We start from the raw sequence: 19,468 nt of genomic DNA on the forward strand, positions 1-19,468 counted from the left end.
TTCAAAATCAGAACCTTTGATAAGTGACGAAACTGAACTCGATCAATTACAATCAAAACCGGAGTTTTTGAAAGGGCTCAGAACTCTGGAACGTTCATTTTCGTCTCTTCCCAAACTTAATTCCGAACAAGGGGATTAAAACAAAACCAATTAAGGTATATATAAAACATGTAACATACAGGGTGAATAAATGGCGGAGGACTTTAAGCGAGAAAATATAGAGCATACTGCAACAGATCTAGATTTTCTAAAGTGAGACCTGGTATCCAATCACAAGGCTTATCCAGTTACTTAATTCATGGCGCGGAATTTGAAGATTCGGACCAATCAGGAGGACTTCGCCTTTATAAATAAGAGCAAGAACAGTACGGCTTGTAGTTGTAGCAGTGTTTGCAATCTCTCATTATGGCTCGTACTAAGCAGACCGCTCGCAAGTCCACCGGTGGTAAGGCGCCGCGCAAGCAGCTGGCTACCAAAGCGGCCCGCAAGAGCGCACCGGCCACAGGCGGCGTGAAGAAGCCGCACCGCTACCGGCCCGGCACGGTGGCCCTGCGCGAGATCCGCCGCTACCAGAAGTCCACGGAGCTGCTGATCCGCAAGCTGCCGTTCCAGCGGCTGGTGCGCGAGATCGCGCAGGACTTCAAGACCGACCTGCGCTTCCAGAGCTCGGCCGTGATGGCGCTGCAGGAGGCGTGCGAGGCCTACCTGGTGGGGCTTTTCGAGGACACCAACCTGTGTGCCATCCACGCCAAGCGCGTCACTATCATGCCCAAGGACATCCAGCTTGCTCGCCGCATCCGCGGGGAGAGGGCGTAAATTGGCTTTCTTAATCGAGTGATAACTAAAACCCAAAGGCTCTTTTCAGAGCCAATCACTTGCTCTATAAAAGGTGCGGTAGTACTTGGTCATTAAGAGCACAAATTTCGCGCAGTCCCGAGAGACCTTTGCGGAGAGAGTCTCGGAATTAAGCTCTTTAAAAAGCCTATGGTGTTTTATTTTTTGGGGGCGGGGGGTTTGTGTTGGGTCTTCAGTGCCGCATGTGGGCTTTCTCTAGTTGCGGCGAGCGGGGGCTACTCTTCGTTGTGGTGCGCGGGCTTCTCATTGCAGTGGCTTCTCTTGCAGAGCACGGGCTCTAGACCTTAAGTAGTTGCAGCACGTGGACTCAGTAGTTGCAGTGCGTGGGCTCAGCAGTTCTGGCACACAGGCTTAGATGCTCCGTGGCATGTGGGATCTTCCTGGACCAGGGCTCAAGCCCGTGTCCCCTGTATTGGCAGGCGGTCTTAACCACTGCACCACCAGGGAAGTCCTAAAAAGCCTGTTATTTTTAAGTTTCAGTGTAGGAACTGCCTCCACGGCTTTACTTGCACACCTCCGTTTGTCTTATTTTGTGTAGGTTTGGTACATTTAGGCGTGGCTAAACGCTTGGTCTACACCAGGGTGCCCTTGCTCACCAGAATTGTGAGGCCCAGCTCGCTAGCAACCACCAGGACCCTGTTGAGAATGGTCACGGATATACCACGACCACCCCTAAAACGGAGCCAAGGCTTAGGTTATTAGCTTTATCACCAAAGGGAAGACCTTGACAGCTCCTGAGAACTTGGTGGCGGTCTTTACCCACCAGGTCTTCTCTACAAAGGGCCAAAGCAACCAACAGGGGCAGCTGGGTGGGTCTCTGAGTAGGAAAAAATTGAATGAACTCGAATGCAGGAATCATGAGCCTTTCAGCAGACGCCATTAAAGGAGTCTTTTTCTGTTTTCCTAAATTCCCTATCTTAATCTTTAAATCAAATCTTATGAAAGTACCTCATATTTGTCAGTAAAACATGAAAATCAGCTGTAAGCTTGAGAGTTCTCTATTGCAGAAAATGTTGTCTTCGCTTTCTTCTCATCCCTACAAAACAGCAGTGTTATACTATTCTGTATTGAAACGATATTCCCTTCTTGTGGAAGTAAATTCTTCACTATGTCTAAACTGGTAGCTGAAGGGAAAAAAGTAAGGAATTTTGTTCTGAAACTATACAGTCTGTTATTTGGAAATGTAGAAAGGTTGTTACTAATTGGGTTACTGTAGACCGTCTGGAAGGATTTTATGTCTATTCAAACACTTCAGCAAATTTCAGGTTCAAGATGGGTGAGGTATCCTTAACTACAAAATTGAGAGCCTTCTATTAATTTATTGTTTTTTAATGGGCTGTTTCCCCTTGAGGATCACTAAGGAAAAAGGTCAGGTGGTAAATTTAACAGAAACAAAGCTGTAAATAAATACACAGGCCAAGTTAGCCATTGTAAGTCCTAGAGGTTTTATAAAAGAAATCTTTGTTCTTGGAAGTCTGTCAGGCATTGAGACTCGGGTGCTGAGAACTGGGGAGCCTCCACCCATATAAAGAAAAAAGTTTAACTAATCATAATTTCAATAATGGAGTGTTAGATATTTGTAACGCTACATAAAGTCATTCCATATTAGAACGTACTTTCCCATATCCTGTACTTTCTTTGAGATTCTAGCACAGTAAGTTTTTTAATGTCTGTTTCTGTCTCACCAGATGGTGGATGTCAAGATATGAGGACCAAGGGGGCACAGAAAACACCTAGTTGTATTATTAAATCCATCAGAACATCTAGAACAGTCCTTTGACTAAAACAAACCCTCAGGAAATTATTTAGTCAAATTGGAATTTAAAATAAAAATTATTGAACAAACAGGAATTACCATTCAGTTTATTCCTGATTACAGAAGTAAAAGATTGATAGAGTTCATGTAACTTTAATACTATATAGTTTTACCACGTAGAAATACTCAACATTAATTGAGTGGTTGCATTACTGAGTTGGCCAGACGTCATGTATTAGTCTATGAAGTCTCCAAAATATAAGGTAAATTCAATAGTTCTCTACTAATATACATAATTTTTATTCTATTAGTTCTTTACAGATGAGGAAACTGAAACTAAGTTTTAGTTAAAAAGGATAGAGCTAAAACTTTTCCCCTTTGGCATTGCTATAATAAACAATAGCATCAGTATGATCCTCAACAGTTACCCCTGAGGCTTTACTCCTTGGAAGAGCTGTCATAGGAAGACTGATATGTTTATCTTAATATTTTCATAATACGTTAAAGGAAATGGGTGGATTTTGAAAATGTACAGGATCATATAAAACTGTGTTCTATTATACTACAATTATTACAGCCAATGGCACAGAAATATAATTGATGAACAGCAATAAAAATATAACATTAACTTGGACAATTTTTAGCCTTTCTGTCCATCATCCAAACAATGATCTTGATTGTTAAGACACATACACACACACATTTTTTTTTAATCTTAAAGGCATACATTGAAATGGTAGTGTTTAACATGAGATTTTTTTAATGAATTTTGATTTTCTTGGGGAAATATCACAAATCTAAATCATGTCACATTTTATTTGTACCTGTTGGAAAATTAAGTTGTATAACCATTTCAGGCTTGCCTGGTTGCCTATAAGTACATGTAATTTAAAAACAAACAAGTATATAATCTCTGAATGACCAGTAGCTTTATTTTATGGAATTGATAGCTAAAAATCAAGATAATTCAGAAATGCCATTTTATTCTTTTGCCACATCCTGCCTACCCCATATGTACACAGGTAAATATTGATATTTTACATCTGAAGACTTTTATACTGCAAAGGTGTTTTTTTTTTTTTTTTTCAGTAGCCCCAACACCTTGGATGGCATACCTCAGAAAGTAAGGGAGCTAGTGCCTAAGTCAAGCCATGAGGAGGGTCATAGAAAGGGCAGAGATTTATTACACTTAGCTTTCCACAGAAAAACAGAAAATCACTGAATCTGATTATTATGGGGATAATTCCACCCATTTGACAGGATTTTAAAGCTCAGTCAATTAAAACACACCTAGAGTAGTGGGAAAACAAGATAAAGAAGACTAATGCCCTAGGGTTTAGTTTAATGACAGAAAAGAATAGATGCATTATAAATTTTCCATTGATAATAATGGTACCCAATTATTGTCATCAAAGCACATTATCAGAGAAACTAGATTTTTCTAATTAGGGGAATTTATTCATGGAGTTGGAACTTGAGATGAAATTGGAAAGATTCTCCCAGGTAGAAGGAGAGAAGGAATTGCAGATGAGTAAAGTTGTTCAAAAAACAAAAAATAAACAACAACAAAAAGGAATAGAAAGGTAAATTTGAGTTATTAGTGCTGGTTAGTGTGAGCAGAAAGTATCATTATGAAAAAAGGCTATAAAGTTCTCACTTGAACCTAAGGCAAGAGTGACAATTTTTATAAGACAGAATGACCAGAATTTAGGAATTAGGGGCTGGAGAAACTGGTTAGGAAGAACCAGTTAGGAAGAAACTGGTTAGGATACTGGTTAAGAAACATGGAATCATCCAGGTATGAGAGGATAAGGAGAGAATGTGAGAGGGGAGAAACTGTCAGTTACTGAAACTTATTTAAACATCTACCTGATTTAGTGACTGAGTGACATGAGTAATCAAGGCCTCCACACAGTGACATGAGTTCCATCTGCCTCCTCCAGTTACAAGGAGTCAGGCAATTACTAAGTAGAAGGGAGAAAGTAGTGACTTCAGCCTGGCCCCCAAAATTACTTTTGGCTTAGACCTATGCCATATGCATAAGTACCCTCCTGCAGCTAAGAAAATATGAACATGCCTTCACACCTTCCATGCTAAGACGTCCTTTTGTCTTTCTTTCTTTCTTTTTTTGTTTTTTGGTATATTTTGGAGACAACTACTCACACAGGCTCCTGCTTGATATTTGCCGTCTTTAAGTGTAGATCTATTGAGTTTTTCTAAACCTGGGGTTTTGCCACTGTGATTGACAGACCACCTTTGTTCAGCAAAAGAACATCAGAAATCCAAGGATGAGTGTTTCAGGAGACCCTCCTAGGGATGTGGTTTACTGATGAAATACAGGGACTAGGAATAAGCTTCCTGATCCCTCATCATCCTGCTGCAGAATATCAAGACCATCCCAAGATGTTCATTTTAACCTGCTTTAACTGCAACAAAAATTTTGGGAGATGGAGTAAGAGTTAAACAAGTTCTGATTTCCTTGTAAATTAGAAACTGTCCCAAGGAAAGGAATATGAATATTAACTTACATAAACCAGTGTAAAACTAGAAGAGCATTGATTGAATCGTGTTTAATCCCTTCTGGTGCATTCCAAAGGGATTGTGAATTGGATAGCTCACAAAGGGCCTAAAATAGAAATACATGAATGTTATGTTATTCTGGATGAGCCTAAAAAGGAAATAGAGAACTCTACTCCTTTTCCAGTTGACATAATAGATGAGGAGCAGTGCTCAGAAAATGACACTAGGAATAAAGAAACTCGTGTTTGAGACCCAGGTCCATCATTTATTGACAAGGTGATTCTGGCCATTTCATCTTTCTAAGCCACAATTTTCTTAACTTTAAAACAAGTAGCTTAGGGAATTCCCTGGCAGTCCAGTGGTTAGGACTTTCACTGCCATGGACTGGGTTCAATCCCTGGTTGGGGAACTAAGATCCCGCAAGCCACGCAGTGCAGTCTAATAATAATCAAGCAGCTTAGCTATACCTACTGCAAATGCTTTATAGTGAGGCAGGCATAGAAGTGGTTTGTAAAATGTAACGAACTACAGAGATACTATATAGTAACCACTCTTGTTGAATGTCACATTCCTACATAATACTTATTCCTCATCACTCATAATCAAAAGCCAAACTCTCTCATTCTGGGTATTAAAGACCTCACAGGTCTCTTCCCTCTTATCTTTCCCCCTTGATGCAATCTCTTATTTTCAAAAAGATTCTTCTGAGTAACCATTTCACATCTTCCCATTTATCCAAATCACCTTCTCAACCAAACCAGTCTTCTAAGAGGAGGGCTTTTTGGCCCTTTCTAGAAAGAAGAAAGTATGGAATACAGTTGTGATGGGGAAAAGATGAACTCCTGCTTAGAAAAGCTAGAAAGGTAATCACAGGCTACCTCCTTTTTTTTTTTTTTAAAGAAAGTTTAAATAGTAAAATTTAATAAACTATTAACCAGTAAGTTGTGTGTGTGTGTGTATGTGTAGCTGGGGGCGGGGGGCGGGGGCCGCTGGATATGTTGTAAACAAAGAAATAAGACGAAGTCTTTCAACCATGAGGTATTTGCCACTGAAGATCTGCTCAGGGACTCATGACTTGTTTTGTATAGTGGACTCTATGGATAGTCTGGAGAAACCTATAAACAAATATCTTCTCAATACAATGTTTTAAAATACTTAAAGCATACAGGATAAGAAAATTAGCCACATTAAAATACAGCTGTCAAAATGTATTTCTTTTACGTAAAATGTGTTTCATTAGTCACATCAAATAACAAGGAGCAACAGGTGGAATAACAAATGTCAGTTTCAAGGAACAGGTAAATTTTATTACAAGATATCTGCAATATCTTCAAAGTGATCCAAAAACATCTGTGATGGCCACTGTTGAAAAAGTCAGAGGCACTGCATAATCCATTGTGATTAGCTGCCTACAGATATACTTGAAGGAAATGCTTAGCTGCATTTAGAATTTGGTAAAATAAAGATGTAATTTTTCCCCATCCATGTTTACAACCCCCTAATGGTCTGCAGAACTCATATTTTGGTCAAGATTTGCCAGTAAAATCGAGTGGCCTTCCCCAGAAATTAAAATAACAACAACAACAAAAACAGGGATGAAGGGGAAATGATGTAATATCAGGTCAACCCATCTTCCTAGAGCCATTTATTTTGCCCTGGTTACTCCAGCTCCAGGAGCACTCTAAGCAATCTCGTTGCCTTTATCAACGGTTTTTATTTGTTTCTGCCTCCCTGTTTGTTGCCTATTCACCAAAAGATATTAGACCACCTACCCAGCTCCCTGGGTCTTGTCAACATCTGAGGCGGAAAAAATCTGGCAAAGAAAAGGGTAAATTATAAACCGCCAGGGGTAGCTTACTTTTTTACTATCCCTTGGTGTCAGGGTGGTAGCAACATTATGCAGATTTAGGCAGAATAACAATAGCATGAATACTCCCCCCAAATAGGACTACATTCATCAAGCGGAATAATCCAAGCTTTTCAACTGCTTCAAAGTATGTATCAATACAAGTCAATATCTCAATCTCTAATTGGTGCAGTATTTTCTCCTGGAGCCCATGCAAGTAACTCCAGAACTGCGTTCTGATTGGCTAACTCTCTGAGTAGCCTCTACAAACCAATGGGAATGGAAATTTTAGAAACATCCAGAGACTATAATAACCTCTTCCTCAAGCTGCAGTATTTCTTTCCTAACATGTCTGGACGAGAAAAACAGGGCGGCAAAGCGCGAGCAAAGGCCAAGACTCGCTCCTCGCGGGGCGGGCTCCAGTTCCCCGTGGGCCGAGTCCACGGCCTGCTTCGCAAGGGTAACTATGCCGAGCGAGTCGGGGCCGGCGCGCCGGTGTACCTGGCGGCGGTGCTGGAGTACCTGACGGCCGAGATCCTGGAGCTGGCGGGCAACGCGGCCCGCGCATCATCCCGCGTCACCGGCAGCTGGCCATCCGCAACGACGAGGAGCTTAACAAGCTGCTGGGCAAAGTCACCATCTTTCAGAGCGGCGTCCTGCTGCCTAAGAAGACCGAGAGCCACCACAGGGCCAAGGGCAAGTGAATCTGCCGCAAAGGCTCTTTTGAGAGCCACTAAACTCTCCTTAGAGGACTGTGATCACAACATTCGGATAGTTCTGAACGTGGCGGTGCGCGCGCACCCTGACGCACAGCCAATCACATTAGGGCGGCAAGTTTAAAAAAATAAGCTGCTTAAGTTTAAAAAAGAATTACCTTATTACAAGGCTTGTTGCATTACCTACGGAGACACATATCCGGTTAAGCTCTTTACCTGAAATTAGTGGGTGGCTCTGAAAAGAGCCGTTGAGATTTTCAAAGTAGGACGTCCCGCTACCGATTTACTTCTTCTTGGAGACCGCCTTCTTGGCCTTTGTAGCCTTGGGCTTGGCAGCTTTAGGCTTGGCTGCCTTGGGCTTGGGGGCTTTGGCCTTGGCCGGACTCTTAGCCGCCTTCTTCGGCTTGGCTGCCTTCGCCTTTTTCGGGCTCTTAGCCACTTTCCTGGCCCCAGCAGCCACCCCCGGTTTCTTGGCTTTCTTGGGGGTCTTCTTAGCGGCTTTCTTGGGGGTGGCCGCGCCCGTGGCCTTCTTGGGCTTCTTAGCTGCCCCAGCAACCTTCTTGGGCTTGGCCGCGCCCGCCTTCTTAGCCTTGGGCTTGGTTTCCCCGGTGGCCGCCTTTTTGTTGAGCCTGAAGGAACCTGAGGCGCCAGTGCCCTTGGTCTGCACCAGGGTGCCCTTACTCACCAAGTTCTTGAGACCCAACTTGATGCGGCTGTTGTTCTTCTCCACGTCATAACCAGCGACCGCCAGCGCTTTCTTCAGCGCGGCCAAGGACACGCCGCTGCGCTCTTTGGAGGCGGCGACAGCCTTGGTGATGAGCTCGGACACCGGGGGCCCGGACGCCTTGCGTTTTCCAGCAGCTGCGCCCGTTTTCTTCGTCTTCTTCTTAACAGGTGTTTTCTCCGCAGGTGCGGGAACAGTAGGAGCAACTGGAGCAGTCTCCGACATTTTTCTGTTTAGCCAGGAAAGACAAAAAGTAACCTTAAACTGTCAGAACGGCGTGTCCCGGGCGCCGCCGGCTGGGGGTTTATATAGAGAGTCGCTGCGTGATGATTGGTTGCCTGTTCGGTGCGCCGCGCTGCTACGAAGGGCTCCTCGGCTCTGCCGAATGGCTGTGTTTTTTGCCCCTTAAAAAAGAAGAAAAATATAAGAAGTCTGGGCACGAAATAATTAGGGATTTGGGGGAAACTGATCTGAGACTCTTCAGGCTTCATTCCTGCCTTATTTGCTATACCTAGTTTCAAAGCCGGCCCCCTGAACCTTTCCTGATTCCCCCAACTCTCTTGGAAACTTCGGTCAAATTGAGACAACTTTCAGATTTTCCTTAAAATTACTAGTTCTCTCTGCTTCCTTTGCAAATCTTTCTTCCAGGGCATTGTCATACACACTGTTTTCTTTTCAACCTTATATAAATAACCTCATTTTTACTCAAATATACAAGGAAAATCGGTTTTTTCGCGGGAGCAATAGCACAGCTCTCCTGCAACTTGTTTGCTCTAAGCACTGGGAATTGGCACTGGGGTAGAAAATTCTACGTACAAGATGAATAACTATTTTAAAAAAGATAGATTTAAAAAAAAAGTATTTGAGTGACCAGTGTGTAAACTGGGTTTGCTCCCAGTGTTTCGGTGATTTAAACATTTTTGGAAGGATGGGGTGTGAGGCTGCTCCATTTATTTTCTAGATAAACAGCTCCAAATAGAGTCACCAACCTTCTCTAAAAATTAGTATAATAGATTTTTCTGACCTAGAATGGGCATTAGAGATCAATCACACCATCTATAAAGAAGAAAAGTGAATCATGAAGCAATAGATTGGCAGTTCTACATCATTTTACCAGCTCTGAGCTCAAGAACTCTGTAAGATCACGGGGGTTAAAATTGTAAATTGCCTAATGATATTCCATCCATAAGATTTTTTTCCTCCAATATTTAGCACAGAATTATGTACATATTTCCTATATTTCAAAATGATACTTAAAATACAAATTTAACTTTTTTCAACATTGCAAATAGGGACACAGAGGACTAGAAAGTAAAAAAAATTCTCATTAAACTCACTTTCTGAATCTTCATAAGTTTCCTTGGGATTTTTACTAACAAAATATGAACCAGGCTATCATGACCTAAATTAATTGGCTGAATGTGTCCACTAAGGAGTTGAATAAACATTTCATAGCAAACATGACTGATTTACTACTCCATCTCTTTGTAACACAGAGAGCTAATGGAATTCAATATTGGATAATTAAGCACAAAATTAATATCCACCAAATAATCAGATACTGAAATTAAACCTCATGCTTGTCAAAATAAATAAACAAGAAAAGTATTTTGGTGTTGTGTTTTTTTTAATAAATACCCCTACTTCCAAAAATCTGTTTATTCTACATTCAATAGTGACCTGAGAATTTTCTCATATAACTCCAAGACAGGATAATCAACTTAAAAGATGTCATCTCTCTGCACTGAACTAATTCCATAAAAATGACTTGGCTTGTTTTTAAATAGTCATTATTGGCTGGCACTGTCTGAAACTAAGTCTCTGGGACTTGAGACCATGTTATATACCAATTACAAATACGGTGTATAAAGAGGGAAGCTTATAGGATTGGATCTAGAACATTCCAATTTTCCCAGGGAAGGCATTTTACATCTGTCTGGAGGATGGGGCTACTTGTCATCCTCAATATCATCACTGTCAATAGCAATAGTAACAAACATTATATACGCCCTTTTCCTTTTCAGCCCAGAGCCTAATACTATCTAGACCTAAAGATAAAATTAAAATTCAGATTTTTAAACCCTTACCATTTTGGTGATCATTGTAGTCATGATATCAGTTGTTGAATACTTGTTGGAATTGTTCCCTAAGTTGTATGTACTCAATTTAAGATAGGTGAAAAGTTCTTCCTACAGCAGATGCCACCATTTCTTTCTTGTGCAACTGTTACTGGTTCCCATGGCTATTTAGGTTCCAAATAAGTGAGAAGACATTGGGGCTCAGGATCATTTGCTTAATTGTTTATAGGTAATCTCTGCCCTTCCTGGAGGGCAATAACTGAGGCTTGATTTCACCTGAAAAGTTCTTCCTTAGCTGTGTATAGGAGGATGGAGCTGTGCTGTGTGTAGGTACTGTTATCTCTTGAGATCCAGGTATTACGCTCTCTCTAACTGTAGCATGGACAAGGTTCTTGAAAGCTGGATCACCCTATGGGACTATAAAGCTGAAAAGTTTCACCTATTACTTGGTAGCCCACAAAAAAGTTGTCTGTATTACTTCTGAATCCTAAATCTGTATATATTCTAAAACCATGGATTTTTTGCTAGACTAAGACTTGAACTATTTTTACTTTATAGATGTAAAAAATAAATAAGAAAAACTAAAGTTAAACAAGTGATGGATGTCTCACGACTTCATGTTCTCTCAATTTTGGTGTCAAATCCCCACTCACCATAGTAAATGACTGTGAAAGAGATAGGTAGGGCTCACCAGGGCAATCCACAGGGGCTGTACTTAAGTGTTCCAAAATTCAGTAAATTTCAAACATTTAAGGAGAAGAGTGACTATGTTGACTAAATATCAAAAAGGCCAAATTAAAAATAAGGGCTAGAGAGCAAATAGAGCATTGTGTTACAATGTAATGTGTTCAGAAGGGTAATGAGAAATCACATCTATTTTAATTTCCTATCAGATGGTCTCACCTGAGGACACTCTACCACTTGAAACCCCCCTTCAAGCACAACTATATATCAATATTATTCATTTTATTTCCTAAAAAGGACACTACTACTCTCAAACTTCCACTTTCCTTTTTACATGTCCCTCTGTGTATCTGTAATATCTGGTACACACAGAAGATGACTAATTTCTATTATACCTCAAAAATACTCCAATCCTCATTTCCTGCAGCAAGCCTCATTCTCAGATACCTACCACACTCTCTTTCCCAGTCTGGACTAGAAGTTCTCCAGAAGAAGTTCTCTATCACAATACAGCCCAATGCAACCTATTGCAATGATGGAAATGTTCCGTATCTGCACTGTAGAACAGAAAACAACTATACTTGCCTGTGATTATTGAGCAGTTACCTAAAGGTAGTTAGAGTGACCGAAGAAATTAATTTTAAATTTTATTTAATTTTAATTAACTTAAATTTAAATGAGCATATGTGGCTAGTGGCTAATATAATATAGCAAAGCACAACTCTGAAACAATTCTTCTCAAACTTGAATGAGCAAACTACTCACTTGAGGATCTTAAAAATGTCCTATCAATTCAGTAGATTTGGGGTTGGTCCTGAAATTCTGTATGTCTAACAAGCTCCCAGGTGATGCTGATGTTGCTGGGATACGGCTGCTCCACCCATCACTACCAGGATGAATCTAGGAGGATGCTGGGTTGATTATATGGCCTCTCACCCCGAGTTTACTTTTCTCTTCCTTCTGCTAGAGTGTGAGTTCTTTAAAAGAATGTGTGATTGTCTTTGTAAACCTGGTATTTGTACACCATTCTTGGCGTATAGTAGACCCTAAATTATTGAATGAATGCACGCAATGAATCAATGATTTTTGTTTAGTGCCTTTCTCAAAAAGGACAGCAGGGGAGATCATAATGTCTAAATCCACAGGTAACTGCACTGAACTGAATCTCAAAAAGTTTGTGACTCAAGGAAGTTAATAATCCTCTGACCGCCTATATGGTAAGCACCAGCAGAGAAGGCTTTTTTTTTTTTTAAAATCACCTCTGTAGTTACATAGAAGGCACTCAATGTGAATCTGTGGACTGTGAGTAATGTTGGCATTTGTCTATTAAACATATCAATACTTATCTGTGTGTAGAACTTCAGTTCCCCTTTTTACTTGGACAGTATTTCACTCTAGTTATTTTTTAAAAATTCTGTTAATTTGCAAACTTACTCATCCTGATGTATCTTCAATGCTTTAATGACATAGCTTGGTGGTAGGTGGCAAGGACATAAGACCACAGAATCAGAAGGCCTCAGTTCTAACCCCAACAATACCACTTATTAGAACAGGATTAGGTCTTCAATCCTGGGATTCTTCATCCTCACAATGTAAATAGTGCTTTATAAATTGGGGAGAAAAGAGCGGAAATTCATTTAACGTTGGCTCCCCTTCCTGGACCTCCCTCTTTATCAGGAATGCTGAAAAACGATGGTTATGTAAACGCTTTGCCAAACGGAAACGTTCAGGATAAGCCAAACTTAGTAAGTCTTACTAGAGTTTTTAAGAGTACTTACTTTTTTAAAAGTATCTTCATGTTTTCAAATTAATTTTATTCTGCTTTCTCTCCCTTTTGTAGACAAATGTGGCGGTACTGCCTCTTTTTGTTAAATAACAAAAGTGGTGAGGAGACTTGTACAATATTAATTGAGAAAACCCACAGGCACACGACTAGAGTCCACAAAACCAGCGACTCTGGACCCCAACCAGGAAACAGGAAACAGATACTGAGTCGCATTTCCCCGCCCCCTTCCCTGCTAGGCAATAGCAGACGGCCAGTGAGGAGGGGAAGAGGCGGGGGCAGAGGTCTCGTTCCCGCCCCCGCCGTTTCAGTTTCCTAATAGGTCCGTAAAGCTGATATATAAGAGGCTGCAGGCCACTGTTAGGCGCTGTAAGAGTTTAGTAGTCGTTGTTAGCTATGTCTGGCCGAGGCAAGGGTGGGAAGGGTCTGGGGAAGGGGGGTGCCAAGCGTCATCGTAAAGTTCTCCGTGATAACATCCAGGGCATCACCAAACCTGCTATCCGACGCCTGGCCCGGCGTGGTGGAGTGAAGCGTATTTCTGGTCTCATCTATGAGGAGACCCGCGGGGTGCTGAAGGTGTTCTTGGAGAATGTCATTCGCGACGCTGTCACCTACACCGAGCACGCCAAACGCAAGACTGTCACCGCTATGGACGTGGTTTACGCGCTCAAACGCCAGGGACGCACTCTGTATGGTTTCGGCGGCTAAGTTTGTACGCGGTCTTCGGCTGTAAAGCTCTTGTTTACTCACAAAAGGCCCTTCTCAGGGCCACCCACTTGGTCATATGAAGGGCTGTTATCTAACACAAAGGAAAATCAAAGGTAATATTTGATGCTTTATATTAATACTGGGTGCCGATTTTAATTAAGGCAGTCATTCTTTCTTTGTAGGCCACGGCTGTCGCGTTTTTTTGGTCTTTTCCGAGTTAGACATCATCTCAAGATGGCGGCTCTCAGACATGCCAAAAACAAAATCTCGTGCAGTAGAACTGCTGGAGTTTTTACTCAGATTCAACAGAAGTGAATTGCATTTGACGTGGCATCAGTTTTCTAATTTCAGCATGTTTGAGTTTGTTTTACTCCGAAAACATTAAAATTAACTTGTCCAGAGTGTCCCAATGACCCAGCATCTACTGTCCTGAAGAGGGCACCTGGGGCCTTTAAGCAGCCTTCTTCCTACAGAAAACGTTGCAGATAGCTCTGGATAGATAGAGCCATAGTTAGTGAACTCAAATCGGGTGGAAGAGACATTATAAAGTTTTGTCTTATCTAGTGTACTCCTGAGTACGCGTTGGAACTCTAACATGACTAAGAGGTCAGCAATCTTAATGCTTTGTTTACAAAATGTTGATAATGCGACAAATTCTTTCATATGGCCATCCCATCTCTGACTGCATCCTTACCTCTCCATTTTCCCACCAGGCGGAAGAGATGCTCTTCAGGCCTCCTCATGCTCACCCTGCCACCTGTGTTCTAAATCTTTCACTCCCAGAAGCTTTGTGTTTGTGTCAGTGAAAACACACCCAGAGACAGTTTCATTCTGTCCCTGTTATCTTAAGATAGTTATTAATGGAGCCAACTTCCACTATCAATAACTTATTTGCACAATAAATTAGTTGGTCATCCTGATCTAATCATAGTGATATCCCAGCTTAAAATTTTATTCCTCTTTCTACTGGCTCCTTCCCATCCACATATAAATATGTTTCAGTGTCTCTCAATTTAATCCATACCTCTACCAATTACTAGATCCTTCCCATTTATCAAATCTCCAAGCCTTGGGTAATCTGGAGTCACTATCCTCATGTCTTTTCATGATTATATGACTTCTTCACAAATCACTCACTAAATATATCCTTGGCATAGTTACCAGTGACCTTCGAATGGCCAAAACCACGCACATCTGACGCTATTTATTACTCCTGCCTTCACAATCTTCTCACAGTGTTTTGTGGTACCTTTCTTCCTAACCCGGATCCTATTGTTCTCCATGATCCTTCTCAGTTTGCTTCTTTTGGTCCTATTCCTCTGTTCTGTGGTTCCACTCAATTAACAAACTCTTGTTCTCCATTATCAGTTCATAGATCCTCCTTGAGCCGTCTCTTCCAGAGTGTGCCATAAATGGTGAGACATCTTTGCACCCCAAAAATTGAATATCAGCTGAAATGGAGCAGAATATGCCACCCCAAAATATGCCACTTTGGCATAAGGATTTTTTTGAGCTAAGGCGCTTGAAAACCAGCTAATGCAAGAATGGGGCTCTGATCTCCCCTTTTCTTCTCGAAAACAGATAATTATCCCATGTGAAAGGTGCCATCCCTATACCAGGAGGAAATGAACATTCTTATCACCAGAAATGGGGAGTCCCGGATGAGAGAATCTATACAAACAGACCTTGTTAAAATAATCCTTATCTTCCTTTAGTCTCCCCATATATTTTAGTTGCTATTTCACAATTACTACTCTTTGTTCAACCTAGTATATAAGCACTTAGGCTTAACTGCTTTTTGGGTCTTCATTTTCCTGTGAAGACTCCCATGTACATGTAAAAAGATTAAATAAAATGTGTGTGCTTTTCTCATGTTAATCTGTTTTATGTCAACTTAATTCTCAGGCCCAGCTAGAGACCCTAAAAGGGTAGGGGAAAGTTTTGTTTCTCCTATATAGCTTTCTAATCCCTATAGTGGCCTGACAGGTCTCTCTACCTGCATTATTCCCAATCTACAATCACTCTCTCCCACTGCAGAAATCTGAGTGAGTTGCAAATTTCATCATGCCGTGTAGGAAAAAAGAGAGAGAGAGAGAGAAAGAGAGATTCTGAGGCTGGACAGCCTAACATTTATTCCAGGCCTGATAGTGCCACCAAGAGGGGCAGACAGCTATTGAGGATCTCCCTGGAATAAAATGCTGCACTGGCACCCTCTCTCTCTCCCCCACCCCTTCTCCTCCTCCTCCTCCCCCTCCCTCTCCACCTCGCTGCCTTCTCCTTCTTTCTTCTTCTCCTTCTCCTTCTCCTTCTTCTTCTTCTTCTTCTTCTCCTTCTTCTTCACTTTGTGTCAGAGTTTGTGAAGAGTCTGGGATCTTACCCTAGTTACAAGATAATAAAATAACCTGTAAGTCTTTCATGGCTGCTGGCAGTAGACACAACACTCCTAGGTCAGAGACAAGAGGCTTTATTACAGCACAGCACAGCAAGCAGCAATTTTGCATTGGATCCCCTTGTCCACCAAGTCCCACAGGGGCGACCTGGAGGAGCCCAGGCGGATACTGCACACACAGTGGGTTTGCATCACAGCCACGGTACAGCTTGGGGGATTGAACTGAGTGTACTAAGCAAATTTGCTCTTTGTCTGGGGACAGCCACTACCCCATTCTTTAAGGTTCCTCAACCCTGATAAATGGCATTCTTGGCACACCCAGTAAGAACCCTCAGGGCCCGTGGCAGATTGCCTCTGCCAACGCTGGGTTTGAAGGCTACACAATAAGGGTGTAATTGTGTTTTGCCCCAAATTAGTGTATCCTCCTTGAATTTTCAGTCTATGCATTGAAATATGAGTGACACCAGGAAAGAAGAAAGCTTAGCCCTAACTTCCAGTAATTTATAGCTTGGTTGAACCAGAAGGTTAAACAAAAACAATTAGAAAAAATAAAGATAGACTATATTCAAGTAGGAACACTGATGGTCAGAAATTTCATTGTTAGAGCCCTTTGCAGGCAAGGGAACGATGAGGATATGAGGAAGAAGGTCATATTGTAACCGAAAGTGGGGTCTGGCTGCTTGCTGCTCAGAAGCCAATAAAGAGGCAAGGTTGGTAGAAAGGAAAGTTTGCTTTATTTTGGATGCCAGCAACTGGGGCGGGGGGAGGGGGAGGGCGAACGCCTGTCCAAAGGCTGACTCCCCCCCACTGACAATCAGTGGGCAAGAGCTTTTCCAGGCTGAGGGAGGGCGCTACATGCAGAAACAGTACAGTCAGCTCTCACAGGCATCTTGAAATTGGTCATGTGGTGGTCTGACTAGCATCATCTTGATTATTAAGTACAGTTAGTCTTTACTTCCAGGGTCGGTTTGTTCCCATTTCTTTGAGGCCATTTCTCGGATTTGTGGCAGCTTATGTCATGCCTACAGTCTGGTCATCATGTAGTTAACTTCTTCCACCTGGCGGGGGTTTCAGTACCTACAAGACAGCTTACAGGACGTGGCTCAGAATATTATCTACAGCCCTTGAGGAGGAACTAAAAGTCCTTGACTATGCTTAAGGACTAAACTATTATTATTTGGTCTTCTTTGACAGTTTTCCTTTGTTTCTGTATTTTCTCACTTCTCTGATTAAACGTATTCTTTGGCTAAAGTCTTTCCACAGACAAAAGTCAGGCTGAGGACCTGGGGGGGAGGGGGGTGGGCAAGAACCATAGGGTCCTGCCCCGTTTCAACATGACAGCCGGGCCCAGAAGGAGTAGCAGGTATTTGGCTGAGGAAAGAGCAGGGAAGAGTGAGGGGAGAGGAGGCAGGTGTAAGGGGGATTCACTATGTTACTGAAGAGTGCTCAGTTCTGCGAAGGACTGAGTATACGTTAAGTTACGTCTAAGTATACGTTAGACTCAGAGACTAAACGTGTGCTGAACACAGAGAGGATGGGATTGAAGGACCAAGTAGGCACCACACATTCATGAGGCACATAAAATTCTCAGTATCTGTGAGGCATCTCATACTTTATATCTTAAGTTAGCCACCCACTTGACCTCTGTCCATAGGATGCAGACAAAACCCATTGGTGAGTGACAACTATAGACCAAGCAAATATACCCCTGGATGTTTAATAGAGCAACTGTGTGTGATTGGCCCAGCTACCTTCCACCTGCTCAGTCCCCTTGTTCAACTTAACTCTGGTCCTCAGAAGCCCATCATCAGGAAGGAAGGCTGATGTGGCAGAGAGCAAAGATTATATGAACATTGTGTAAATAACAGGATTCATCTAGTGAGGACCTTCCACTTGCTTGTCTTATCCTAAGTATGCTGTGCTGTCCATCTATTTCCCTATGCTTTTTCCAACATGGTTTAAATTGATTAAAATTTCTAAGAATTTTAATTTGGTCTGTGAGCCTTTCTGCTCTGTGACCTCTGGGAAAGTTGCCTGGTAGTGTGCTTGGAGGTGAAGGGTGGCAGAATATGTCACCCTAAAATATGCCACTTTGGTTTGCGTTATTTTGAGCTAAAGGCACTTGAAAAACAGCAGGTGCAAAAGAGCACTCTGACCTATTTTCCGTCTAAAAACAGGAAATCAAACTCCCATATGGAAGATTCCCTCCCTGTACCAGGAAGAAAATAGCATTCTTATCACCAGATAGGAAGCTTAAAGCAGAAAGAACTCTGCATTGTTAAACTAGCCCTTATCTTCCTAGTTCCTTTTCTACCATTAACTATCCTAGCCCAAGCTCCTTTGTCTTGTCACATTTTCATAGTTTAGTTTAATTTAGTATATATATAAGCCATGTAAGAGCTGTACTCTAGTGTCTGTGGAGACACCCCAAATACTTCTACTCAAAGAACTCATGACCCTTTACTTACCAGCTGCGTGTCCACATTTAGCCACTAGCCACCTGTTGGTCCTCAGAGTTAATCTATACATCAGCAACAGCGATAGTAACACCCCCAGCATTGTGAAAACACCTTAGGGACTGAAGACCCAACTATGGCTAAGCAACGTTTTTGTGCTTCATTTCTCCCATCTGTACCGAACTACCCTACATGCTACCAAATGGTAAGTGTGAGCTCTTTCATAGAAAGAGTAGGTGGCCCTGAAAAGGGCCTTTTAACTTTGCTACAGAAAAGAAAAACCTTACAAAGTTCAATCTTAGCCGCCGAAGCCATAGAGAGTGCGTCCCTGGCGCTTGAGCGCGTAGACCACATCCATGGCGGTGACAGTCTTGCGCTTGGCGTGCTCGGTGTAGGTGACGGCGTCCCGGATCACGTTCTCCAGGAACACCTTCAGCACCCCGCGGGTCTCCTCGTAGATGAGACCGGAAATGCGCTTCACCCCGCCACGCCGGGCCAGGCGGCGAATGGCAGGTTTGGTGATGCCCTGGATGTTATCACGCAGAACCTTGCGGTGACGCTTGGCTCCTCCTTTCCCCAGGCCTTTCCCGCCCTTGCCGCGTCCAGACATGGTAGAGAAAAACTAAACACAGCAGCTGAGTGAGTCTAACGCTAACAACCTGCAGCCCATTATGTAGCGATTGTGCGGACCTTTGTGAAAACTGAAAGACCAGAAAGGCGGGAAACCGTACTGAGTCCCCGCCCCTTGCTTCTAAGACCTGAAGTGAACAGGCGCTAGGGCGTTTTACTGGTATTCAGAAAATAAGAATCTTTAAACAGAAGCATCAAACGTATACACAAAGGGAATTGCCTCGTTTAAGTATGTTTGTATGTGTTTAAAGATTTATCCATTCCATATATTCTTGGATCTTTGCCACTGGCCTTTAAGCCCAAATTCCCAAAGCAAATTTATA

The 19,468-nt window shown here is 42.2% G+C and overlaps 4 protein-coding genes and 1 pseudogene across 6 annotated transcripts; 3 read left to right on the forward strand and 2 right to left on the reverse strand.

Moving 5' to 3' along the window:
* Positions 1-401: 401 nt before the first annotated feature.
* LOC309607232 (histone H3.1) lies at positions 402-3,826 on the forward strand. Its single transcript, XM_082345536.1, has one exon. It carries the CDS (start codon positions 406-408, stop codon positions 814-816), a length of 411 nt encoding a protein of 136 aa, XP_082201662.1. The 5' UTR covers positions 402-405; the 3' UTR covers positions 817-3,826.
* Positions 3,827-6,412: 2,586 nt separating this feature from the next.
* On the reverse strand, positions 6,413-8,654 carry LOC309607223 (histone H1.3-like). The gene has a single exon (XM_082345528.1). It carries the CDS (start codon positions 8,640-8,642, stop codon positions 7,977-7,979), a length of 666 nt encoding a protein of 221 aa, XP_082201654.1. The 5' UTR covers positions 8,643-8,654; the 3' UTR covers positions 6,413-7,976.
* LOC309607228 (histone H2A type 1 pseudogene) lies at positions 7,251-7,681 on the forward strand (annotated as a pseudogene). The gene has a single exon. The product of its transcript is annotated as a histone H2A type 1 pseudogene (transcript).
* Positions 8,655-12,099: 3,445 nt separating the features above from the next.
* On the forward strand, positions 12,100-15,145 carry LOC309607242 (histone H4). Of its 2 annotated transcripts, none has more exons than XM_082345543.1 (2): positions 12,100-13,783; positions 15,039-15,145. In XM_082345543.1, exon 1 carries the CDS (start codon positions 13,359-13,361, stop codon positions 13,668-13,670), a length of 312 nt encoding a protein of 103 aa, XP_082201669.1. In that variant the 5' UTR covers positions 12,100-13,358; the 3' UTR covers positions 13,671-13,783; positions 15,039-15,145. The 2 variants fall into 2 exon arrangements, with proteins under 2 accessions (XP_082201669.1, XP_082201670.1); XM_082345544.1 differs by lacking the exon at positions 15,039-15,145 and adding an exon at positions 14,384-14,457.
* A 1,863-nt stretch (positions 15,146-17,008) lies between these two features.
* Positions 17,009-19,151, reverse strand: LOC309607243 (histone H4). Its single transcript, XM_082345545.1, has 2 exons — positions 18,803-19,151; positions 17,009-17,136 (listed from the first exon to the last, which is right to left on the reverse strand). The coding sequence occupies exon 1, from the start codon at positions 19,123-19,125 to the stop codon at positions 18,814-18,816; it is 312 nt and encodes a 103-aa protein (XP_082201671.1). The 5' UTR covers positions 19,126-19,151; the 3' UTR covers positions 17,009-17,136; positions 18,803-18,813.
* Between the last annotated feature and the right edge of the window lie 317 nt (positions 19,152-19,468).

Source organism: Balaenoptera borealis (genome assembly GCF_965194805.1).
Source record: "Balaenoptera borealis genome assembly, chromosome: 12".
Classification (NCBI taxonomy): domain Eukaryota; kingdom Metazoa; phylum Chordata; class Mammalia; order Artiodactyla; family Balaenopteridae; genus Balaenoptera; species Balaenoptera borealis.

What these genes read in the sequence shown, in the direction of transcription:
- LOC309607232 (XM_082345536.1), top strand. Translation starts at nt 406, where the DNA reads ATGGCTCGTACTAAGCAGACCGCTCGCAAGTCCACCGGTGGTAAGGCG.
- LOC309607223 (XM_082345528.1), bottom strand. Translation starts at nt 8,642, where the DNA reads ATGTCGGAGACTGCTCCAGTTGCTCCTACTGTTCCCGCACCTGCGGAG.
- LOC309607242 (XM_082345543.1), top strand. Translation starts at nt 13,359, where the DNA reads ATGTCTGGCCGAGGCAAGGGTGGGAAGGGTCTGGGGAAGGGGGGTGCC.
- LOC309607243 (XM_082345545.1), bottom strand. Translation starts at nt 19,125, where the DNA reads ATGTCTGGACGCGGCAAGGGCGGGAAAGGCCTGGGGAAAGGAGGAGCC.